Genomic DNA, 19,774 nt, shown 5'->3' on the forward strand with positions numbered 1-19,774 from the left:
GCTCCAGAGACATGTAGGGGAATGAGACTGATGGGAATGCTCCGAGGAATGACGTAGATGGGATTGGGCAAATAGATTCCCAAATTGTAAGAAAATATGAAAATTTAAAAAAAAAAGAATTTGGAAGGTTTCGGCAGAGGTGTAGTGCAGCTCAATGTGTTCACCTTTAGTTGTAGTCATTCCTGGCATTGACTGGTAAACTCCATTAATCTGGCATACTTGGAAAAGATGAACAGGTTTTCTGGTCTGTTATTCCCATTATTACTTTAAAAAAAATTCTTAACACTCTTTAAGTGCACATGCAAACTTCATACAGACAGCACCCAAGGTCAGGATCGAGATAGGTCAGGTGATAGTATTGGGGAACACTTTGGGTCTAGTGATCATAATACTATTAATTTTAGGTTAATAATGGAGAAGGATAGAGTAGGGCCTGAAGTTCAGATTCTTGATTGGAATAAGGCAAATTTTGAGGAGATATGAAAAGATTTAGAGGGTGTGGATTTAGAGGGTGTGGAAAAGATTTAGAGGGTGTAGATAAATGGAGGATATTCAAAGGGGAAATTTGGGAATACAAAGTTGGTATTCTCTGTGAAGATTAAAGGAGGTTAGAAAATATAGGGAGCCTTGGTTTTCAAAGGATATTGGGAATTTGGTTTGGAGGAAGAGGGAAGTGTGCAACAGGTATAGACAGCAGGGAATAGATGAGGTGCTTGAAGAATATAAGGAGAAATGAGGCTGCTTTGGCAGGCAAGGTAAAAATAAATCCAAAGGGCTTCTATAGGCACATTAAAAATAAAAGAAAAGTGAGGGATAAATTTGGGCTCCTTAAAGATCAGAGGAGTAGGCTATGTCAGAATTCAGAAGAGATGAGGGAAATAGTAAATGATTTTTTTTTTCTTCAGTATTCACTAAGGAAAGGAATATTGAGCTGGGTGAAGTAAGGAAATCTGGTAGTGAGGTCATGGATAATATACAGATTAATGAGGAAGTAGTATTGGTTATTTTAAAGAGAATAAAGGTGGATAAATCTCCGGGTCCTGACAAGATATTCCCAAGGTCCCTGAGGAAGGTTAGTGTACAAATAGTGGGGACCCTGACAGAAATATTTAAAATGTCACTGGCCATGGGGAAGGTGCCGGAAGATTGGAGGTTAGCTCATGTTGTTCTGCTGTTTTAAAAAAAGCTCCAAAAATAAACCTGGTAATTATAGGCCTGTGAGTCTGATGTCAGTAGTGGATAAATTAATGGAGAGTGTTCTTAGAGATGGTATATGCGATTATTTGGAAAGACAGGGATTAATTAGGAGTAGTCAACAGGGTTTTGTACGTGGTAGATCATGTTTAACAAATCTTAAGAGTTTTTTGAGGAGCTCACTAAGAAGGTTGATGAGGGGAAGGCTGTGGATGTTGTCTATATGGACTTTAGTAAGGTCTTTGATAAGATTCCACATAAGAGATTAGTTAGAAAGGTTCAAGCATTAGGTATTAATATTGAAGTAGTGAAATGGATTCAACTATGGTTGGATGGGAGATGCCAGAGAGTAGTGGTGGAAAAATGTTTGTCAAATTTGAGACTAGTGGAGTGCCTCAGGGATCAGTACTGGGTCCATTGTTGTTTGTCATATTTATTAATGATCTAGATGATAGGGTGGTAAATTGGATTAGTAAGTATGCAGATGATATAAGGATTGGTGGTGTCATAGGCAATGAAGAAGGTTATCAAAGCTTGTAGTGGGATATAGGACAGTTAGAAGAGTGGGCTAAAAGATGGCAGATGGAGTTTAATACTGATAAATGTGAGGTGCTACATTTTGGTAGGACTCATCAGCAAAGGTCATAAATGCTAAATGGTCGACAATTGAAGAGTGCAGTAGAACAAAGGGATTTAGGAATTCTGGTACATAATTCCCTGAAAGTTGAATCAAATGTAGATAGGGTGGTGAAGGAAGCATTTGGTATGTTGGCTTTCATAAAACAGAGTATTGAATACAGGAGTTGGGATGTCATATTGAAGTTGTATAAGGCATTGGTGAGGCCAAATTTGGAATAATGTGTGTAGTTTTGGTTGCCGAATTTTAGGAAGGATATCAACAAAATAGAGAGTGCAGAGAAGATTGACAAGAATGTTGCCTGGGTTTGAATTAAACAGGCTAGGACTTTATTCCTTGGAGCGTAGAAGATCAAGGGCTGATTTGATAGAGGTATTTAAAATTGAGGGAACAGATAGAGTCAATGTGGACAGGCTTTTTCCATTGAGAGAGTGGGAGATTCAAACAAAAGGGCATGGATTGAGATTGAAAGGGGAAAAGTTTAAGGGAAACATGAGGGGCGAATTTCTTCACTTAGAGGGTGGTGGGGGTGTGGAATGAGCTTCTGGCCGAAGTAGTAGAGGTGGGTTAGATTTTAATATTTAAGAAAAAGTTGGATAGGTATATGGATGAGAGAGGTATGGAGGGTTATGGGCTGGGTGCGCGTCAATGGGACTAGATGGGAGAAGATGTTTGGCATGGGCTGAACTGGCCTGTTTCAGTGCTGTAATTGTTGTATGGTTTTTCGGGTATTAAGCATCTGAATTTTGCAGCAAACCTGCTAAGTTTCAAGGGAAACAGAGGCAGGGAGTGTGAGAAACTAAATCTTGTTCCAAAACTCTCTTTCGACTAGCCTCTTTCTAAGGTGGTACAGGAGTACCAAGGAAATCAGAGGCCCTTGTGTGAAACAGGAGCACAGGAGTCAGCGTCTTGTGAGCCAAACCACTTGTTTTCCAAATACTTGGATAACAAACAATCCAAGTTTTGCTGCACTTGCAAAGAAACACCTACCAAGAGAAGGACATAATATGTGTTGGTTTTTTTTTTTTTTAAATTTTTTATTTTTCACACCATAAATCACAATAGCCATGATATACACTTTTTCTTTTCCACACATTTACAGTGACTTTTTCTCCCTCCCCCTCCCTCCTCCCAAGCCACCCCCCCACCCCCCCCCCCCCTCTCATCCATTTTAGGTATACAATCTAGGTTGAGGACTTGATTATCAGTTATTAATCATGACTTCATTTTCTGAGAGACAGTGTTCCAAGATTTTCCCAATAACAATTTAAGTCATTCCTAGTATAGGATGAGTAATGAGCAAGAATTCTTTTTACATTCTACCTTAATATCCTTCATTTTTTCTTCTTGAAAATCATCAATAGTTTCTTCCAGTTGTCGGGAAATGCGGGTGGCATCCATTGTAACCCTCTGTAATTCATTCTCAGCCTGGCACAGAAAAGCACTTCATTATTTTGGTCGATCAAATAGTAGTATTGCACAAAGTATTTAATTTGATCAGATTGTAGAGAGACTTTACTAACAATGGGTTGGAACTCTAATAGCGGGTAATGATATCTTAGTAAATAGTTCTTTTGGAAAGAATGAGAATATATATATAAATGACTCAGGTAGTGCAGGAAAGCAATAGAATTGGAATATTTTCACAAAGATTCTAAAATTACAGTACAAATAACAACTATTAGAATTTACATCAATAAAGAGCAAAATTATGAAATGTAGTCCAAATAATTCAACTTTTTGCATTCTGAACCCTCTGTGTTCTTTTGGTATTAGTTTATTACCAGCATTCAGTCAATATCTGAACTAAAGGAAAGTGATCAGCAATGTAGAAATACACTGCAAGGACCTGTTCTTGTCCAAATTGGCAATGATTTGCCAATTTGGCTTCATATATAATATGAAGCTGTGTATTCCAAAATTGATACCATAAATTTGTAACATTCCCAGTTGTACCCCCCCCCCCCTCCACCGCCCCCCAAAATTCTTTCTTTCTATTAGTTGAATGATTGATTGCCCTACTGTATCACTGCCTAAAAGGCATTGAGGGAAATATGCGAATGGTGCATTGGCTTTGCAACATGGTATCAGTTTAACAATCTGATAAACAATACGTCTTCAAGGGGAAAGACCATTAATGCTTATAGCACAAATCACATGATTTTAAGATCCATTCTCAATGCAGTAAAATTCATGGTATTCGGAATTCAAGCAACTGGCCAAAAAAAATTGAGGAAAATAAATTTTAAAAAATGTAAAATAAATAAGATAAAATAATAGGTAAAAAATACATGTTTGAAATTGTAAAAGTAAATGTTCACTCAAGTAACACATAAACCTTTGGTGATGATGGTAGCAAATATTCCGCCAGTGGAGTTCCTTAGTCGTATTTAGTTTGTAGCAGCTGCTTGAATAAAGTTTGAATAAAATTATGTTTCAATAAAATGGCATCGCCTAGGATGTAGAGTTGGTTGATGCCGCTAGCTGTTGGGGTGAAGTCACCCCAATGAGAGGCTTTATCAGTAAACTTGGGGGGGGGGGAGAGGGGGGAGTAATCATCTATAATGTTATTGTTTGTCTTTCAGACAGTTCTGTGGAGGGGGAAGAACCTGCAGATACAGCGATGGTTAAATGTTTTCAAAGGGTGTGACTGAAAATAAATGCTTTAAGGTTTATCTATTCATGCAAGTGAAGTTTGTTCAGTTTAAGTACAGTGTAGTATTTTTGTCTTTCATCTTTTAAAATGTTTATTCATAATGCTGGTGTATTAGTTAGGCATTGTAAGAGTAAGTCCCAAGCAACCAGAAAACACACTTATCTGGTATCTACCAATCCCCATAGGTACTGGATGCTAGGAGTTTTACTGTACTAACTTTTACTTTGTAAAACAATCTTTGGATTGATGTGGGAATTTAACTGCTGACAGGCCATCAGAAAGTATGGCCCAATATTTAACATGAGAAGATGCATCTTGTATCTTTGCTATGGCCTGAGAGGTTTTGGACTTAAAATAAGATAATGTTCCAGTTCACTGTACTGTTCATTTCTTCTGTGCTTTACATAATAGATTTCTTCCAATAAGAATCCATGCTGCTATTGGCATAACATTGTTCATACATTTTAAGGTTGTTATAATTTCTCTGCTTTACAAATAACATTCCACAGGAATTGTAGTTGAAATTCAATCATAACCTGTGTCTGTTTGATTGTCAAGGATCCAAATTTTTTAGTAACTTCTTTTGAAGACATCAGTATTATATTTACCTCCATAAAATTAAGATCCAGTGGATTGGCACTTATTCAATAAATACACCTGCAACCACAACCCGTTTTCCTAGGTCAATATGTTTTTATGTATCATGTTGCCAGTGGGATTCCTAATTAGAAGAATTCCACCATTAAGGAGTGCAAACAATTCTGACTGGCTGTGGCTTGGATGTCACTACAAAATCAAATGAAACAAAGTTGTGTACCACAGATTTTAGCCTCATCCATGAGTTTCAAAAGGTTAAATGAGAGTATCTGGAGGGAGAAAGTCCTGAAAAGTGAATCAGGTTTATATATCCAGAACCAAAACGTCAATATTAATTTGTATTTAATATATGCCATTAAAACATTTAAACTCACTTCACAAAATTATTAAACATTTGATTTTATGCCTCAAGATTTTTTTTCTCTTGGGATGTAGATGTCATTGGCAAGTCCAGCATTTAATGTCCATCTCTAAATGCTAAATTGAAAATGGTGCTGGGCACCCTCGTGGAACTGCTGCAATCCTTGTGGCCAAGGCACTCTCAAAGTGTTATTAGAGGCAGTGATACCTAATAAGCCATGATATGGGATAGCACTAGTTGCAAATTTCTATCTCGATTGATTAGAGGTAAAGTTTCCTTTAGTGTCACGTAATACTGCATTTAGAATGTAACATGCATGAAATTCTTTGACTTTTGTCTACTGCAAGACAGACAGAGAGCCGCCTTTTTCTCCAGCGCCCCTCACAGAAACCTACAGCACCTGGTGTTCCTAGGCAGTCTCCCCTTGTGCATATTCAGGCTATTAAGCTTATTACCAAGCTGCAATTTTTAATGACAGATTGCTTGTTTCATGGTCATTGTTGCCAGCTATTTTGCCTGTGATTACACAAGTGAATTTTAAATGTACTAGCTAACCTATTGATAATGAAACTAACATTCTTCCCATTGAACATGACAAAAACAATTGGGGCTGGGTCTAAAGAGCAACCATAAAGAAATGGAGATGGCAGAGGGATTCAAGAAAGAAGTTCCAATGTTTTAGTGCACAGATTGAAGGTGTGGCACCAATGATCCGGCTACTGTAACTGGAATAGAAAGATCTGAATGTTGTACAGCTGAAGTATGTAACAAATATGTGAGAAGTCCATGAAGGAACAGGATCAAAATTATGAATGGCATGTTGCTCAACTGAGTGCTAAGGGGTAAATTGGACCTAATGTGAGTTAGGATATCAGAAGCAATATTTTCATTGTGCTCACTTCATTGTGAAGAGAAGATGAAAGATCTACCAGGAATTTAATGGCAATACTAAATCTCAAGATAAAGACTGGTACTTTCAGGATGTCAGCTTTGCATTGCTACAGGAGTGATCCTGAGCTATCAATTGTTTTTCTCTCTCCATGAGTGCCACCAGAAATGCTGGGCACTTCCCAGTCCTTTCTATTTCATAGTCTATACATTATTTTGTGTTTCTATTAATCTCTCCCTCCTCCTCTTACAACTTAAAATTATGTTTTTTTTTCCAAATTCTGAATAAGGGACTTCAATTGAAATGTTAACTCTCTATTTTTCTCACTGATGCTGCCAGACCCATTGCATGTTTCCAGCATTTTCTCTTTTAAAGAATCAAAATTGTACAGCACAAAAATAGGCCTCACAGACTATCCTGCTCATGCTGTGATGCCAAATTGAAATTTGTAAGAGCTGCTGTAACTGCAGCAGACTGGGGAGAACAGGAAGTGGAGACACAGTGCTCCCCTGAGGGGTCCTACAGGCTTTAAACGGCCTATTAAAGGAGCTGACAATGATTACTGTATTTGATGGCATATAGTGCCCCTCTCCCCTCCCCCCCCCCCCCCCATTTTTAGCGTGAGATTTCAGGAAAAAATTGTTTTAGTGTATTTTGCTCAGAGGTCCCGTTGCTTATTCCCTCCCTTCTCATCACTTGCTCTCTCCCTTGATCAGGCTTTGTTGGACCAGCCTGATAATCGAGGCCCAGTGTTCCTCTCAAAGCACTGGGAGAGCGCGAGCGAGCGGCGAGAGGGAGAGCGCGAGCGAGCGGCGAGAGGGAGAGCGCGAGCGAGCGGCGAGAGGGAGAGCGCGAGCGAGCGGCGAGAGGGAGAGCGCGAGCGAGCGGCGACTGAGCAAATTGAATGAGGCACAGAGGTGGTGGCAGTGAGCAAGCAGCTTTAGCCACTCGATCACTGCTACCCACCACCACGCCTCATTCAATCTGTTCAGAAAGCTGTGGACATCGAACAAAGCCTGATCATCGAGGCCCAGCGCTCCCCTCAAAGCACTGTGGGAGACGCCACGCGACAGGAGGGAGAGAAAAAGAGAGTGGCGGGAGAGAGCGGCTGAAGAGAGAGGGGGAAGTGAGCAGCGGTGACTCTGGAAAGCACGGGTGAGTAGTTTGAGTGCTGTCACCATCTTGAAAAATGATGGCACCAAAATGTCACCCTCATATAAAGGCCCAGGAAGGTTTTAAAATCTTGTGACCACAGGATTTGGGCTCAAGATGGCAGTGGCCTCAAGGGCTTGTATACTCTGGGGGAGCAGCGGACTGGCACAGGGCACTAGTAACTGGGAAAACACCCTCTGTTGAGAAGGAGAAGCATTGGAGACAACCTGAAGGACAGACCAGCGAGAAGCTCTGCGAGTGAAGGATACACACAGGCAGCGAGCTATTGGCGGCTTGAGGCCGAGGGACATGCACCAGGTGGCGGGCTGCTAGAGGCTAGTTCATGGGAGACAGTTGTCAGGGCTGGGATTCGAGAGGATGCTGAGAGCAAAGAGGGCTCCTGAAGAGCCCTAAACCCTGAAAGCTTCCTCAACATGTGGAGGTTTGGTTCTGAGCTTAGGTTGTCGAGGGTTTGAACTGAACTGTGTCTTGTGAGGCTGCGGAGACTACAAGAGTGCTGGGGACAAATCCATGGAAACTCAGTGAATTTGGTGGGACTCTCTTACTTTCTCTTTCACTTTAAGGGGCACTGGTCAATGTTAATGGTATATAAAAACAATTTTATGTAATATTATATGATAATAAATAATATCTGATCTAATCCCATTTGCTTTTATTAGGTCTATGCCTTTCCTATTGAAGTACTTGTCAAAATGTCTTTTAAATATCAAGATTCCTTTTATTGTCATACAAAAAAATGTTATGTACATGAACTTCACTTTTGCCTGCCTTAAGGAAGAGTCACCATTAGCATTGCCCAGCAGCCTGACAATAGCAGAAAGACAAGCAAAAGAAATCCTTTCAGAGACACTGAGTGTGCATGGATTTACCTCCAGCACTCCCACAGCCTCCTGTTCAATCCATTGGTCAACTGAACTCCAGATCCAAACCTTCGATATGATCAGGAAGATTTCAGGCCCAAGGCCCTTTGGGAGCCCTCCTTGCCCCTAGCATCCTCTCAAATCCTGGTTCCGATACCTGGTCCCATGAGCTGTCTCCTGTAGCCTATGAGAGTCTGACTGTGTCACCAGCAAAGAGCCCGCAGCGTTTGTGGATCCTTCAGCCGCTGAGCTCCTCACTGGTCCACTGCCGTGGGTACCTTTCCTATAGTAAAAACACAATGCTGGAGAAACTCAGGAGGTCACACAGTGTACTTTATCTTCTTCTTTGGCTTGGCTTCGCAGACGAAGATTTATGGAGGGGGTAAATGTCCACGTCAGCTGCAGGCTCGTTTATGGCTGACAAGCCCGATGCGGGACAGGCAGACACGGTTGCAGCGGCTGCAGGGGAAAATTGATGGGTTGGGTGTTGGGTTTTTCCTCCTTTGCCTTTTGTCAGTGAGGTGGGCTCTGCGGTCTTCTTCAAAGGAGGTTGCTGCCCGCCAAACTGTGAGGTGCCAAGATGCATGGTTTGAGGCGATATCAGCCCAATGGCGGTGGTCAATGTGGCAGGCACCAAGAGATTTCTTTAGGCAGTCCTTGTACCTTTTCTTTGGTGCACCTCTGTCACGGTGGCCAGTGGAGAGCTCGCCATATAACACGATCTTGGGAAGGCGATGGTCCTCCATTCTGAAGATGTGACCCACCCAGCGCAGCTGGATCTTCAGCAGCGTGGACTCGATGCTGTCGACCTCTGCCATCTCGAGTACTTTGACGTTAAGGATGAAAGCGCTCCACCAGCGGAGACAACGCTGGTGGAAGTGTTCTAGGAGTTTGACCTTGATGAAGGGCTCAAACTATAGATCTTCATTCCAGGCAACACCCTGCTGGATCTGTTCTGTGCTCTCTCCATTGCTACCTCATCTATCCTGGAGTGTGGCAACCAGGTCTTTACACAATACTCAGTCTAACCAAAATTTTTATACAGGGCAATATGGCATCTCAACTCTATACTAGTGACTCCCAGGAATTTAAATTTTCTCATCCTCCCCCTCTGATCCCCCAATGAGCACTGGATCGTACATTTCTGGTTTAGCCCAACTCAACAATGAGCTCCTTGGTTTTGGTGACATTGACTAAGAGGTTGTTGTTTCTACGCTATTCAGTCAAGTTTCCAATCTCCCTCTTGTCTGCTGACTCATCACCCCTTCCTTAAACAACCCACTACCATGGTATCATCAGCAAATGTGTTGATGAGCCAGTCAATAGGTGTAAAGTGTAAAGTGAGTAGAGCAGAAGACTAAGCCCTGTGGTGCTCTGATGAAGATTGTGGAGGAGATATTTTTACCAATTCTCGTTGATGTCAGTAAGATGGTATCTGCCATTGACCTGTTGTTGCAATAGGAAAATTGGAATGGATCCATGTTATCACTCAGTCAGGAGCTGATATGAAGTGTAGAGGAGTGAGATAGATGAGCTGGTTGAGTGGTGTCAACACAACAACAACCTTGCACTGAAAGTCAGTAAACAAAGGAACTGATTGTGGACCTCAGGAAGGGGAAGCCAGGAGAACACAAACTAGTCTTCACTGAGAGGTCAGCAATGGAGAGGTTAAGAAACATCTCTGAAGACCTATCATGTCAATGCAATAATGAAGAAAGCATGCCAGCAACTATATTCCATTAGGAGCTTGAGGCAATTGGGACTGTCACCAGAGACTCTTGCAAGTTTCTACAGGTGTACCATGAAGAGTATTCTAACTGGTTTCATCAGTCTGGTATGGATGAGCTAATGTTCAGGACAGGAACAGGATACAGAGGTTTGTAAACTCAGCCAAAGCCATCATGGGCATTAGTCTTCCCTATATTAATGACATATTTAGGAGGTGATGCCTCAGGAAAGCAACATTTATCATTAATGACCCTCACCACCCAGTTTATGCTTCCATCAGGGAGGAAGTACAGGAGCCTGAAGACACACACTCAACATTACAAGTAGTTTCTTTCTCTCCCTCCATCAGATTTCTGAACTGACAATGAACCTATGAACACTCCCTCATCTTTTCTCTTTTTTTGCACTACTTTTTAAAAATCTTGTATTTACATAATTGTAATTTTATTATAAGTTTACACCTTGTCTACACCAGGCTACTACAAACAAAACAACAAATTTCATATACATGACAATAAACTGATTCTGATATGCTTCCTCACCAGCCTCTCAAAATACTTCATCACTGTGGATGTGAGTGCCACTGTTCTGTAGTTATTTAGGCAGGTTTTCTTGGGCTCAGGTATGATTGAGGCTTGTTTGAAACAGGTGGGTACCTCGCCCTGCTGGAGTAAGATATCTGTGAGTACATTAGCAAGTTGGTCAGCAAAGGCTTTCAGTCCTCATCTGGGTACTCCATCTGGACCAGATGTGTTCTGTGGATTCACTCTCCTGAAGGCATCCCACACATCATCCTCAGATACTGAGAGCAGAAGATCATCAGGGGACATAGGGATGCACAGTGGCTCTTCCTTGTTTTGATCATCAAATCAGGCATAGGAGACTGAATCCCACAACAGTGTTCCAGGTAGATTTTCTTTTTATTCAGTACCCTACTGTGGTATCGTCAGCAAATTTGTAAATTGTGTACTTGTTTTACTGAGCCGAGGAGAACAGGAGGCTAAGTACCCAGCCCTGTTGTGCACTGGTGCTGATGAAGATTCAGGAGATGTTCTTGCCAATCCATACTGATTAGTGTCTGGAGGGGAGAAATTCAGGATCCAATTACACAATGGGGTATTGAGGTTCAGGTCTTGGAGTTTCTTGATAAGTTTTGAGGGAATAATGGTGTTGAATGCTGAAATGTAGTCAATAAAGAAAATCCTGATGTATGCCATTTTGCTGTCTAGATATTCCAGGGTTTTGTGTAGAGCCAGTGAGATGCTATCTGCCGTGAAGATACCTGTTGCTGTGGTAGACAGCCACCATCTATAACTCCACCAATTGTCGTCTTGTGTGCAAACTTACTAATTGTACCCCCTGCATTCTCAGCTAAATAATTTGTATAAGAAATAAAGGTTCTTGCCCCAATCTTGTGATTCACTACCTTATACAGATTTCCAGTTAGAAAATCATCCACCCACTACTTACCCAACCACTTTTGGATCCTTTTGCCATCATGCCTCAGATCTTTTGTACTTTAACCTTATAGAGCAGCACGGTTAGCGTAGAAGTTAGCGCAACACTTATAGTGCTAGCGATCCAAGTTTAAATCCTTTGTTCTCTGTCAGAAGTTTGTATGGTCTCCCCATGTGTCTGTGTAGGTTTCTTTCAGGTGCTCTGGTTTACTCCTACCCTTCTAAAATGTATGGGGATCGCAAGTTAATTAGTGTATTTGGGGAACATGGACTTATGGGCTGAAAGAGCCATTAATGTTACGTAAGGCAGACAAAGTCACCATTAGTGTCACCTAAAAAAGAGTCCCTTCAGAGACACCATGTCCATGGATTCACCTCCAGTGCTCCTGCAGCCTCTGCAGCTGCAGATATTCCTATTTGATCCATCGGCAACCCAAGCTCCATAAGCCATACTACATCTACTGTTGCAATTTTCCTCAAAAAAACTCAGATCAGATTTGTGAGACAATCTCCCTTCTACAAAACCATGCTGACTCCTAATCATTCCCTACTTTTCAATTAAATACAAGGCCAGTCCTTCGGAATATTCTCTAACAATTTCCCTAACATTGATGAAAGGCTTAATGATATATAGATTTCAGGCTTTTCCCTACTACTATGAGATATGCCCCAGAATAGTGGCATATACTATCCCTTAACTCTCCAGTATCCACACCTAGTGAAGACCTGGTGAAGACCAATGAGAAGTGTTGATTTTAGATCTCATTCATATCTGCTGGCTTTGTGCATAGTTTACCCTCTGGTCTCTGAGGGGACCTATTCCATTTATTGCTACCCTTTGCTTCAAATATTCTTATAAAATGTTTTAGGATTCATTTTAATCCTACTTGCTGTAGTCATTTCATAAAACCTTGTTGCACTCATTAGTTTTTTTCCCCCCTTTTCTCCTTTATTCTTACAAGCCTTAAGTAGCTTGTTTGAAACAGATTTCCAAAATCTTACAGATGCTTCCTTCTTTTCCCATATCAATTTTTCGTCTGACCCAGTCACCTGCCAACAACTTTGCACAGGCTTTGAATGGCCTGTTAAAGGAGCCAATGGTAGTTTTGTTTAAAATCTCGCGACCACAATGTCTGCGTCCAAGATGGTGGTGCCTGTGATTGGGATCAGCCACGAGGGGTTGCAGATTCCAGGGGAGCGGAGGACTGGCTCAGGGCACCAGAAAACTGCGAGACCATCCCCCACCTGAGGAGAAGAAGAGGAGACGACCCACAGGATGGTGACCACGGTAGTGAACCTGTGAGGGGGCTCCGCGGCTGAAAGACCCACGCATGCTGCAGGTTGCTGGTGACTTGAGGCAAGGAACCCACAGAGGTTGTGGGCTGCTGGAGACTGCTATCGGGAGACTTGTACCACGCTGCAGACTTCTGGAGAATGGCTCAAAACTGGTTGAAGGGGTACCAGGTATTGGAACTAGGACGTGAAGGGGTGCTGAAGGGTTCCTGACAGTATCGGAGGTTCGGATCTGAAGCCTCGGGTTGAAAATGGTTTGGACTGGGCTCTGTGTGGCTGTAGAGGCACTGGAAACGAATCTACAGAAACTCAGTTGCTCTGGGAAGACTCTTGCTTCTGTTTCTCTTTCTCTGACTGTAAGAGGCACTTCAGGCAATTTCCGCCAATTGCAAATCTGTCTGCCTTACAGCAGGCAAAAACAATTTCATGTAAAATTATACTTTTATTACAATGACAATAAATTGAATCTTGATTGCCATCTCTGAATACTTACTTTAATGTGAAATGTATGATGAGGATGAGAAACTGTTCAGTCTGATATTTTCCAGATGAAGGACATATTTTATGGATAGGAAATGATGTTGGAGACATTTCCTAATTTCTACAGCATTTACAATTTAAAAAAAAAATCTTTTCTCTTTGATACTTAACCTCTCTGCAAAATGAAACAAGTCTTTCCTGTTTATTCCATCCATGCCCTTTTTAATTTTTATAGACAAGCCAACTCTTTTTTAAACAAAACAACATTAGTTCATTCAGTTTTACCTGACTTACTTTCTGCAATTCAATCACTGTTTCTGTACAGCACTCAAACTTAGCTTCAACTAATGTATCAATTCTGGCCAAACATCCCTCCTCTTGTATTCTGTGCAACAACAACAAAAAAATCCCATATGACATTTTAGAACCATAGAACATTACAGCACAGAAACAGGCCCCTTTAGCCCTTCTAGTCTGTGGCGAACCATTTTTTTTGCCTAGTCCCACCTTATTTTCCTCCTCTGATACCTATAAAGATCTGCAGATGTACATTCAAAAATCCTTATTGTTTTACACCACTTGATATCCTCCCATTTATCCTCTTACCTCACTTCAAATGCATTACCTCATACTTCTTAAATTCTAAAATTAATAGATACAGTAGAAGCCAAAAAATTCATTCTGCTGGAAGATTTGGTTGGTCTGGATTGTCAGATTCTCGGGCAGTACTTTTAAAATTCAAATTTAAGAAGTGAATCTATTTTAGGATCCATTATTATAGATTTATATAAATACATATGCTATATATGGTAAAATCAAAAATCCGCTAAATTCAAAACGTTTGAAAGTTTTAAAAAATTCCAGATTCTCAGGTGTTCCAGATTTCTGGGATTTACTCTATTATTTGTATTCATGAGGAGTTGGAAATTAAAGTGGTTAATTTTGATTATAAATAGTACTCTCAAGACTTAGTGATGTTGTACATAAGAAACTTAAATGTGGAGGTGCAATTAAAAGGAGGCCTAATATTTCCCAATATATCCAGTCTACAGTGCATCAAAGTTCACCATACATCCATTGAATTCATGGATATTTTAAATTTCTGTTAAAATCTTTTCAACTTGAGTCAACCACATTACCATGGATATTTAGTTGCCCAGTGAAATGTTCTAACATAGCTGTAAGGTTTAAAATGTATTTCATGGTTGCAAGAAAATTCTGAATGCAGCTTTCACGATGTTGTTTAGATATTTTTTGAATGTTTCCTAGCAACATTTTTGAGTCGAGGTCTTATGGCTTGTTAGAGATTTTGCATGTTAGCTTAGTTTGCTTTGTTCTACGAAATAGTAAGGAATTAGAATGTCTGATAATTTTTAATAACCGTCTAACAGTTTTAGCACCATCAAACAACATTTAATGGCTTGTAACAATGTATAGCAACTGATAATAACATTAACAAAGTTTAATAAACTCTAGAAAACTTAACTCAAATACAGATTTGTTTGAATGAGTCAGACTATAACAACATTCTGATATCCTCCAAGTGATTATAAAGGAAAAAGTTGCTACAATAGCACTCAACAATATCAAAACCATTCCCTCAAACATTAAGAAATAACAGATAAACATTCCTTAAACATTGGGGAACTTTTGTCTAAATTAGAAGAACAGATCTCACATTCATCAAGAGGTAGCCGTGCTCAAAGATTCCTATCTCGCAATCAACTTCCCAATTTTCTCCATCAGGAACAGTCATAGGGAGAGAGAAATGGACAGTCAATGTTTCAGTTCAGGACCCTCCTATGAGACTAAAATGGGAAGGAGAAATAGCAAGCATAAAAAGGAGGGTACGGTGGAGGGGCCAAGAAGAATAGGATTCTTGACAGATGAAGGTGTGAAAGGTGAAGAATCAGGTATGAGAGAAAACTACTGAAGGGGCAGACAGATGGATGAGGGTTACCTGAATTGGAAAATTCAAAGTTCATGTTGTTGGGTTTTAGGCTACCCAGACAGAATATGAAATGCTGTTTCAGTTTACGTCTGGCCACTTCACCCTGGCAATGGACGAGACTAAGGAATGGTGAGAGGAATTAAAATTGTTACCAACCATGCGTTCCTCTTGCACCAGGGGACAAAATGGAGCTGTTTGGCAAAGCAGCCACCTGATCTGGGTTTGGTTTCACAAATGTGGATGAGACCACTGAATGCAGTAGACTAGGTTTGATGAGGTGGATGTCACACTCTGCCTCACCTGGAAGGTCTGTTTATATCCCTGGATGGAAGTGATGGACAAGATGTAGAGATGAGTAGTACATCTACTATGGTTATGTTTGTAAGAGCCCAAAAAGATAGAAAGATAGGTGAGATAAACAAGCCAGGATGTTATGAAGAGAGTGGTCCCTTCTCTGTGAAAAGCAGAAAGGGATACAGGGAGGAAGATGCAGTTCTTATTATGATCTGGGATGAAAGATTCCATTCTAATACATCTGAAATGTCCTCTTTCTTCAAAAAACAGCTTCCCCCTCAATCAGCAATCTCTCTATCAGCCACATCTTCCCCTCACCATCCACACCTTTCAATGTTCCATTTAAGTCATGTAAAACTGAACAATGAACTTCCCAATTTCAGGTAACTCCCACCTTGATCCAATTCCACTGCTCCTATTTTTTTGAAACCCAATCTTTCCATACCTTTGGAGAATTGTCTCCTCCCCTAAATGTCTCCACCCCTCTCACCTTAACTGCCCAGCATCCTATTCTCTTGTGGCCCCTCTCTAGCCTACCTTCCCACTTTTTATATTTGATACCTCCTGTTCCAACTTTTGTCTTGAAAAAGGCTTCTGACTCAAAACATTGACTTGTCCTTTTCCCTCTGCAGATGCTGTTTGATTTGCTGAGTTACTCCAGCTCTACTGTTCTTTCACTATAAAAATGAAGCACCATGAATTGAACCGGAATTAATCCTGATACGGCTGAACATGAGCGCCAAATTCAAGGGTGAAACATTCTCAACTATATTCAGTCATGAGGGCTATAAATGTGATCCATCTCAGTTTTATCCTGAGATTCCAATTACAGAATTCAATCTTCATCCAATTTTGTTCATCCACATGATATAAAGAGATGTTGTGAATGATAGATGAAGCAAAACCTTTCACACCAACAATCTGCTTACTAATTTAGACGACATGGCTCCAGATATTATAGCAAATGTGGATCAATGAGTTGAATTCCACAGGCCGGATGAAAGTGACATCAGAGAGATATTTGTCCAAATGTGGCATTTGGCAGCCCTAGTAAACCAGGGAAAATACTTCTCTGGTTGAAGAATGGGGTCAGACAGATGAATAAATAAAAAGCCAGCAGGTGCCTGAATAAAAGAAATGGGAGGGAAAAGAGTGAAGACCAACAGACAAAAGATATTAATTGGATATGGAGAAGAGGTCAAGAGAAAAAGTGAGAATTGAAAGGGGCAGGGATGTTTGGCTCTGAGAATGTTTTGCTCAGAGCTGGGGGTAAAGGAGACAGAGGGGAAAAGGGAAGAGAGAGAGATAGACAGACCTAAAGGAAAGGTGGCATTGGAAAATATTGGGAGGGGGGGTGGGAGGCTTTAACAGAGACTTGAGAAGTCAATATAAATGCCATACAATTGGAGATGCCCAGATGGAATATGAGGTGTTGTTCCTCCAGTTTACAGGTGGTTTCAGTTTGGCAATGCATGAGACCATGGACAGACATGACAGTAAGGGAATGAGGCTGGGACTTGAAATGGGTGGCCACAAGGAGATCCCTGCTATTGTGGTGGACAGAGCCAAAGTGCTCAATGAAGCAATCTACCAGTCTTCTTCCAGTCTAACTGATGTACAGAAGACCACAATGGGAGCACCGGATGTAGTGGATGACCCCTGCAGATTCACAAGTAAAGGGTTGCTTCACTTGGAAGGACTTTTTGAAGCCCTGAATGGTGATGAGGGACATGATATGTGTGCAAGTTGAGAACCTCCTGTGGTTACTGGGATAGATACCAAGACTTCAATTGATTGGAAGGGAGGAGTGGATGAGGGAGTCATGGAGTGTGACTGCGACAGAAGGCAGAGAGGAGGAGCAGGAAAGATGTCTGGTGGTGGAAATGAAATATAGTATGTTGGAAGCGGAGGTTGGTGATGTGGTTGTAGAGGACAGGGGAAATCCAGTCCTTGCTATGCGGGGTGGGGGGGGGTAACGGAGGGGGCCAGGGCAGATGTGCAGGTAATGGAGGATATTCGGATGAGAGCTAAGTTGATGGTGGTAGAGGGGAAGACACACTGTTTGAAGAAGGAGGACATCTCTGATGATCTGGCATGGAAGATGTCCTAGGAGCAGATGGGATGGAGAAAGGATTGGGATCCTTACAGGCAACAGGGTGTGAAGAGATGTTGTCAAGATAGCTGTGGGAGTTGGTGGGTTTATAGAAGATGTCTGTCGACAGTTTGTCTCCAGAGTTGGAGATAAATTGAGAAAGGGGACAGTGTTGCTAGAGATGGACCAAGTGAATTTGAGGTCAAGGTGGAAATTGACAGCAAAATGAATAAAGTTGAAAAGCTCATCATGGGTACATGAGGCAGCACCGAAGTAATCGTCAATGTAGCAGAGAAAAAATTGAGGGGCCCTGCCTGTGTGGGCTTGTTGCCTGGACTACTCCACGTAGCATACAAGGCAGGCATGGGCCCACACAGGTACCCATGACTATCCCTCTCCTCTCTCCTGGCCTCTTCTCCATATCCAATTAACACCTTTTGTCTGTAGGTCTGTACTCCCCCCCCCCCCCCCCCTGCTATTCCTTTTAATCAGGTGTCTGCCTGCTTTTTCCTCCTACCTTGAAAAATGAAATGTTGGTAGTATATTTGTATCTCCTATGGATGCTGCAGGACCTTCTGAGTTCCTCCAGCATTTATGTTTTTACCACAAGAAGCAGACATCCTACAGTGAGTGACTCACCTCCTAACATCCCAAGATCTTTCACACATTTAAAAAACACAAGTCAGAGCATTGCAGAACAAAGAACAGTACAGGCCCTTCAGCCCTCGATGTTGCGCTCACCAATATATTATTTAAAATAAAGTACTGAACCCATCTACCCCGTAACCCTCTATTTATTTTCCCAGACATTATGGGATGAGAACACTTTATGAACCAATAATAATTGAATGGCCCCATTGAGTTTTTGCACCCAACCCATCCGCGAGCCAGAGACAGAGACATGTTCCGTTGATGTGTCAGGACAGGGAAAAGATCATCAGTCGAGAGAGGACAAGAGCCCCAATGCATACAACAATCCAGTGCTATTTTTCCCTGACCCAAGTTTAATGAAATGCAGGAGGGAGTTTGATCAAATCAAGAAGGAACTCCAATCGAAGAACATTCTATTTGCCTTACTGCACACTGCAACGTCGACATTCATACTCCCTAATGTAGGGAGGAGATTCTTCAAAATGCCCAGGGAAGCGACAACATTCTTGAGTAATTGGCCAGAAGAATAAAATGATAAGTGAGAGCAGATGGTGAAAACTGGATAGGCAGTTGTGATCTTCATGAGGTGCCGTGGTTATGTGTCTTAAACATTAGTCACCTTTTCCACTTACAATGGATAGACGAGTTCCAATTTAAACTGATTAGTTTCTATAGTAGCTCACTTTTACTGTAATTGTTTCTGAGTTGAGAGTTTATAAATCTATTGTATTCAAAATTGAATAATCTTGTATAATAATACATGTTTTTTTAGATAGGTGTTCCTGGGCTAGGCAAAATATTTAAGAATTAGCTAGAAATGCTGTGTCTAACAAATGCAGGATGCACATCTGCGCCTGAGCACCTGAAAGCGGCTAAAGATAGGGTGGGCAGCCAGCACCTGTTTCCTAGGGCAGGGTCACCAAACACCAGATGACAAATGTACAAAATTAAGAGAGAGAATGTTTAGGGAAGACATCGGGGGGGGGGGGGGGGCATATATTTTTTTAGAGAGTTGTGGGTGCCTGGAACGTCTTGCTGGGTGGGGATGGTGGTGGAAGCTGAAATATTAGGGCCATTTAAGAGACTCTTAGACATATGGATGAAAGAAAAATAGAAGGTTATGGGGGAGGGTTTAGTAATTTTATTTTAGGAAGGCACAACATCGAAGGTCAAAGGGCCTGTTCTGTGCTGTATTGTTCTATGTTCTACCATCCCAGTCTGATGTGGAAGGTAATGCCAAATATTCAGAAGTTGGCATTGGAAGGGGGGAATTGGAGGCTTTTTATTTTTAATTTTTTAACCTTGGCAGTGCCCTATCTGATTTTTTACTATTTTGTCCCAAGAGATATATTTTTGCTTGTATAGAAATTTTACAGAGAGGTCATAACACGTTGGTGTGTGCGCACACACACACACACACACTTATTATTATTATTGAAAACGGTAGTGAAATTTGTCAGC

At 41.3% G+C, this 19,774-nt stretch overlaps 2 protein-coding genes across 2 annotated transcripts in view; one reads left to right on the forward strand and one right to left on the reverse strand.

Moving 5' to 3' along the window:
• The window catches only part of LOC138755605 (RNA-binding protein 12-like), a 56,145-nt gene extending 50,989 nt beyond the window's left edge, over positions 1-5,156 (forward strand). The window contains exon 8 of the transcript XR_011352412.1: positions 4,417-5,156. The gene's annotated coding sequence lies outside the window, so the exon portion shown is untranslated. The remainder of the gene's footprint in view (positions 1-4,416) is intronic.
• cibar1 (CBY1 interacting BAR domain containing 1) overlaps positions 1-19,774 on the reverse strand; it is a 53,303-nt gene that overhangs the window by 13,461 nt on the left and 20,068 nt on the right. The window contains exon 5 of the mRNA XM_069921918.1: positions 3,155-3,259. Coding sequence (XP_069778019.1) covers positions 3,155-3,259 — 105 coding nt within the window. The remainder of the gene's footprint in view (positions 1-3,154; positions 3,260-19,774) is intronic.

The sequence above is a fragment of the Narcine bancroftii genome, chromosome 2 (genome assembly GCF_036971445.1).
Source record: "Narcine bancroftii isolate sNarBan1 chromosome 2, sNarBan1.hap1, whole genome shotgun sequence".
NCBI lineage: Eukaryota > Metazoa > Chordata > Chondrichthyes > Torpediniformes > Narcinidae > Narcine > Narcine bancroftii.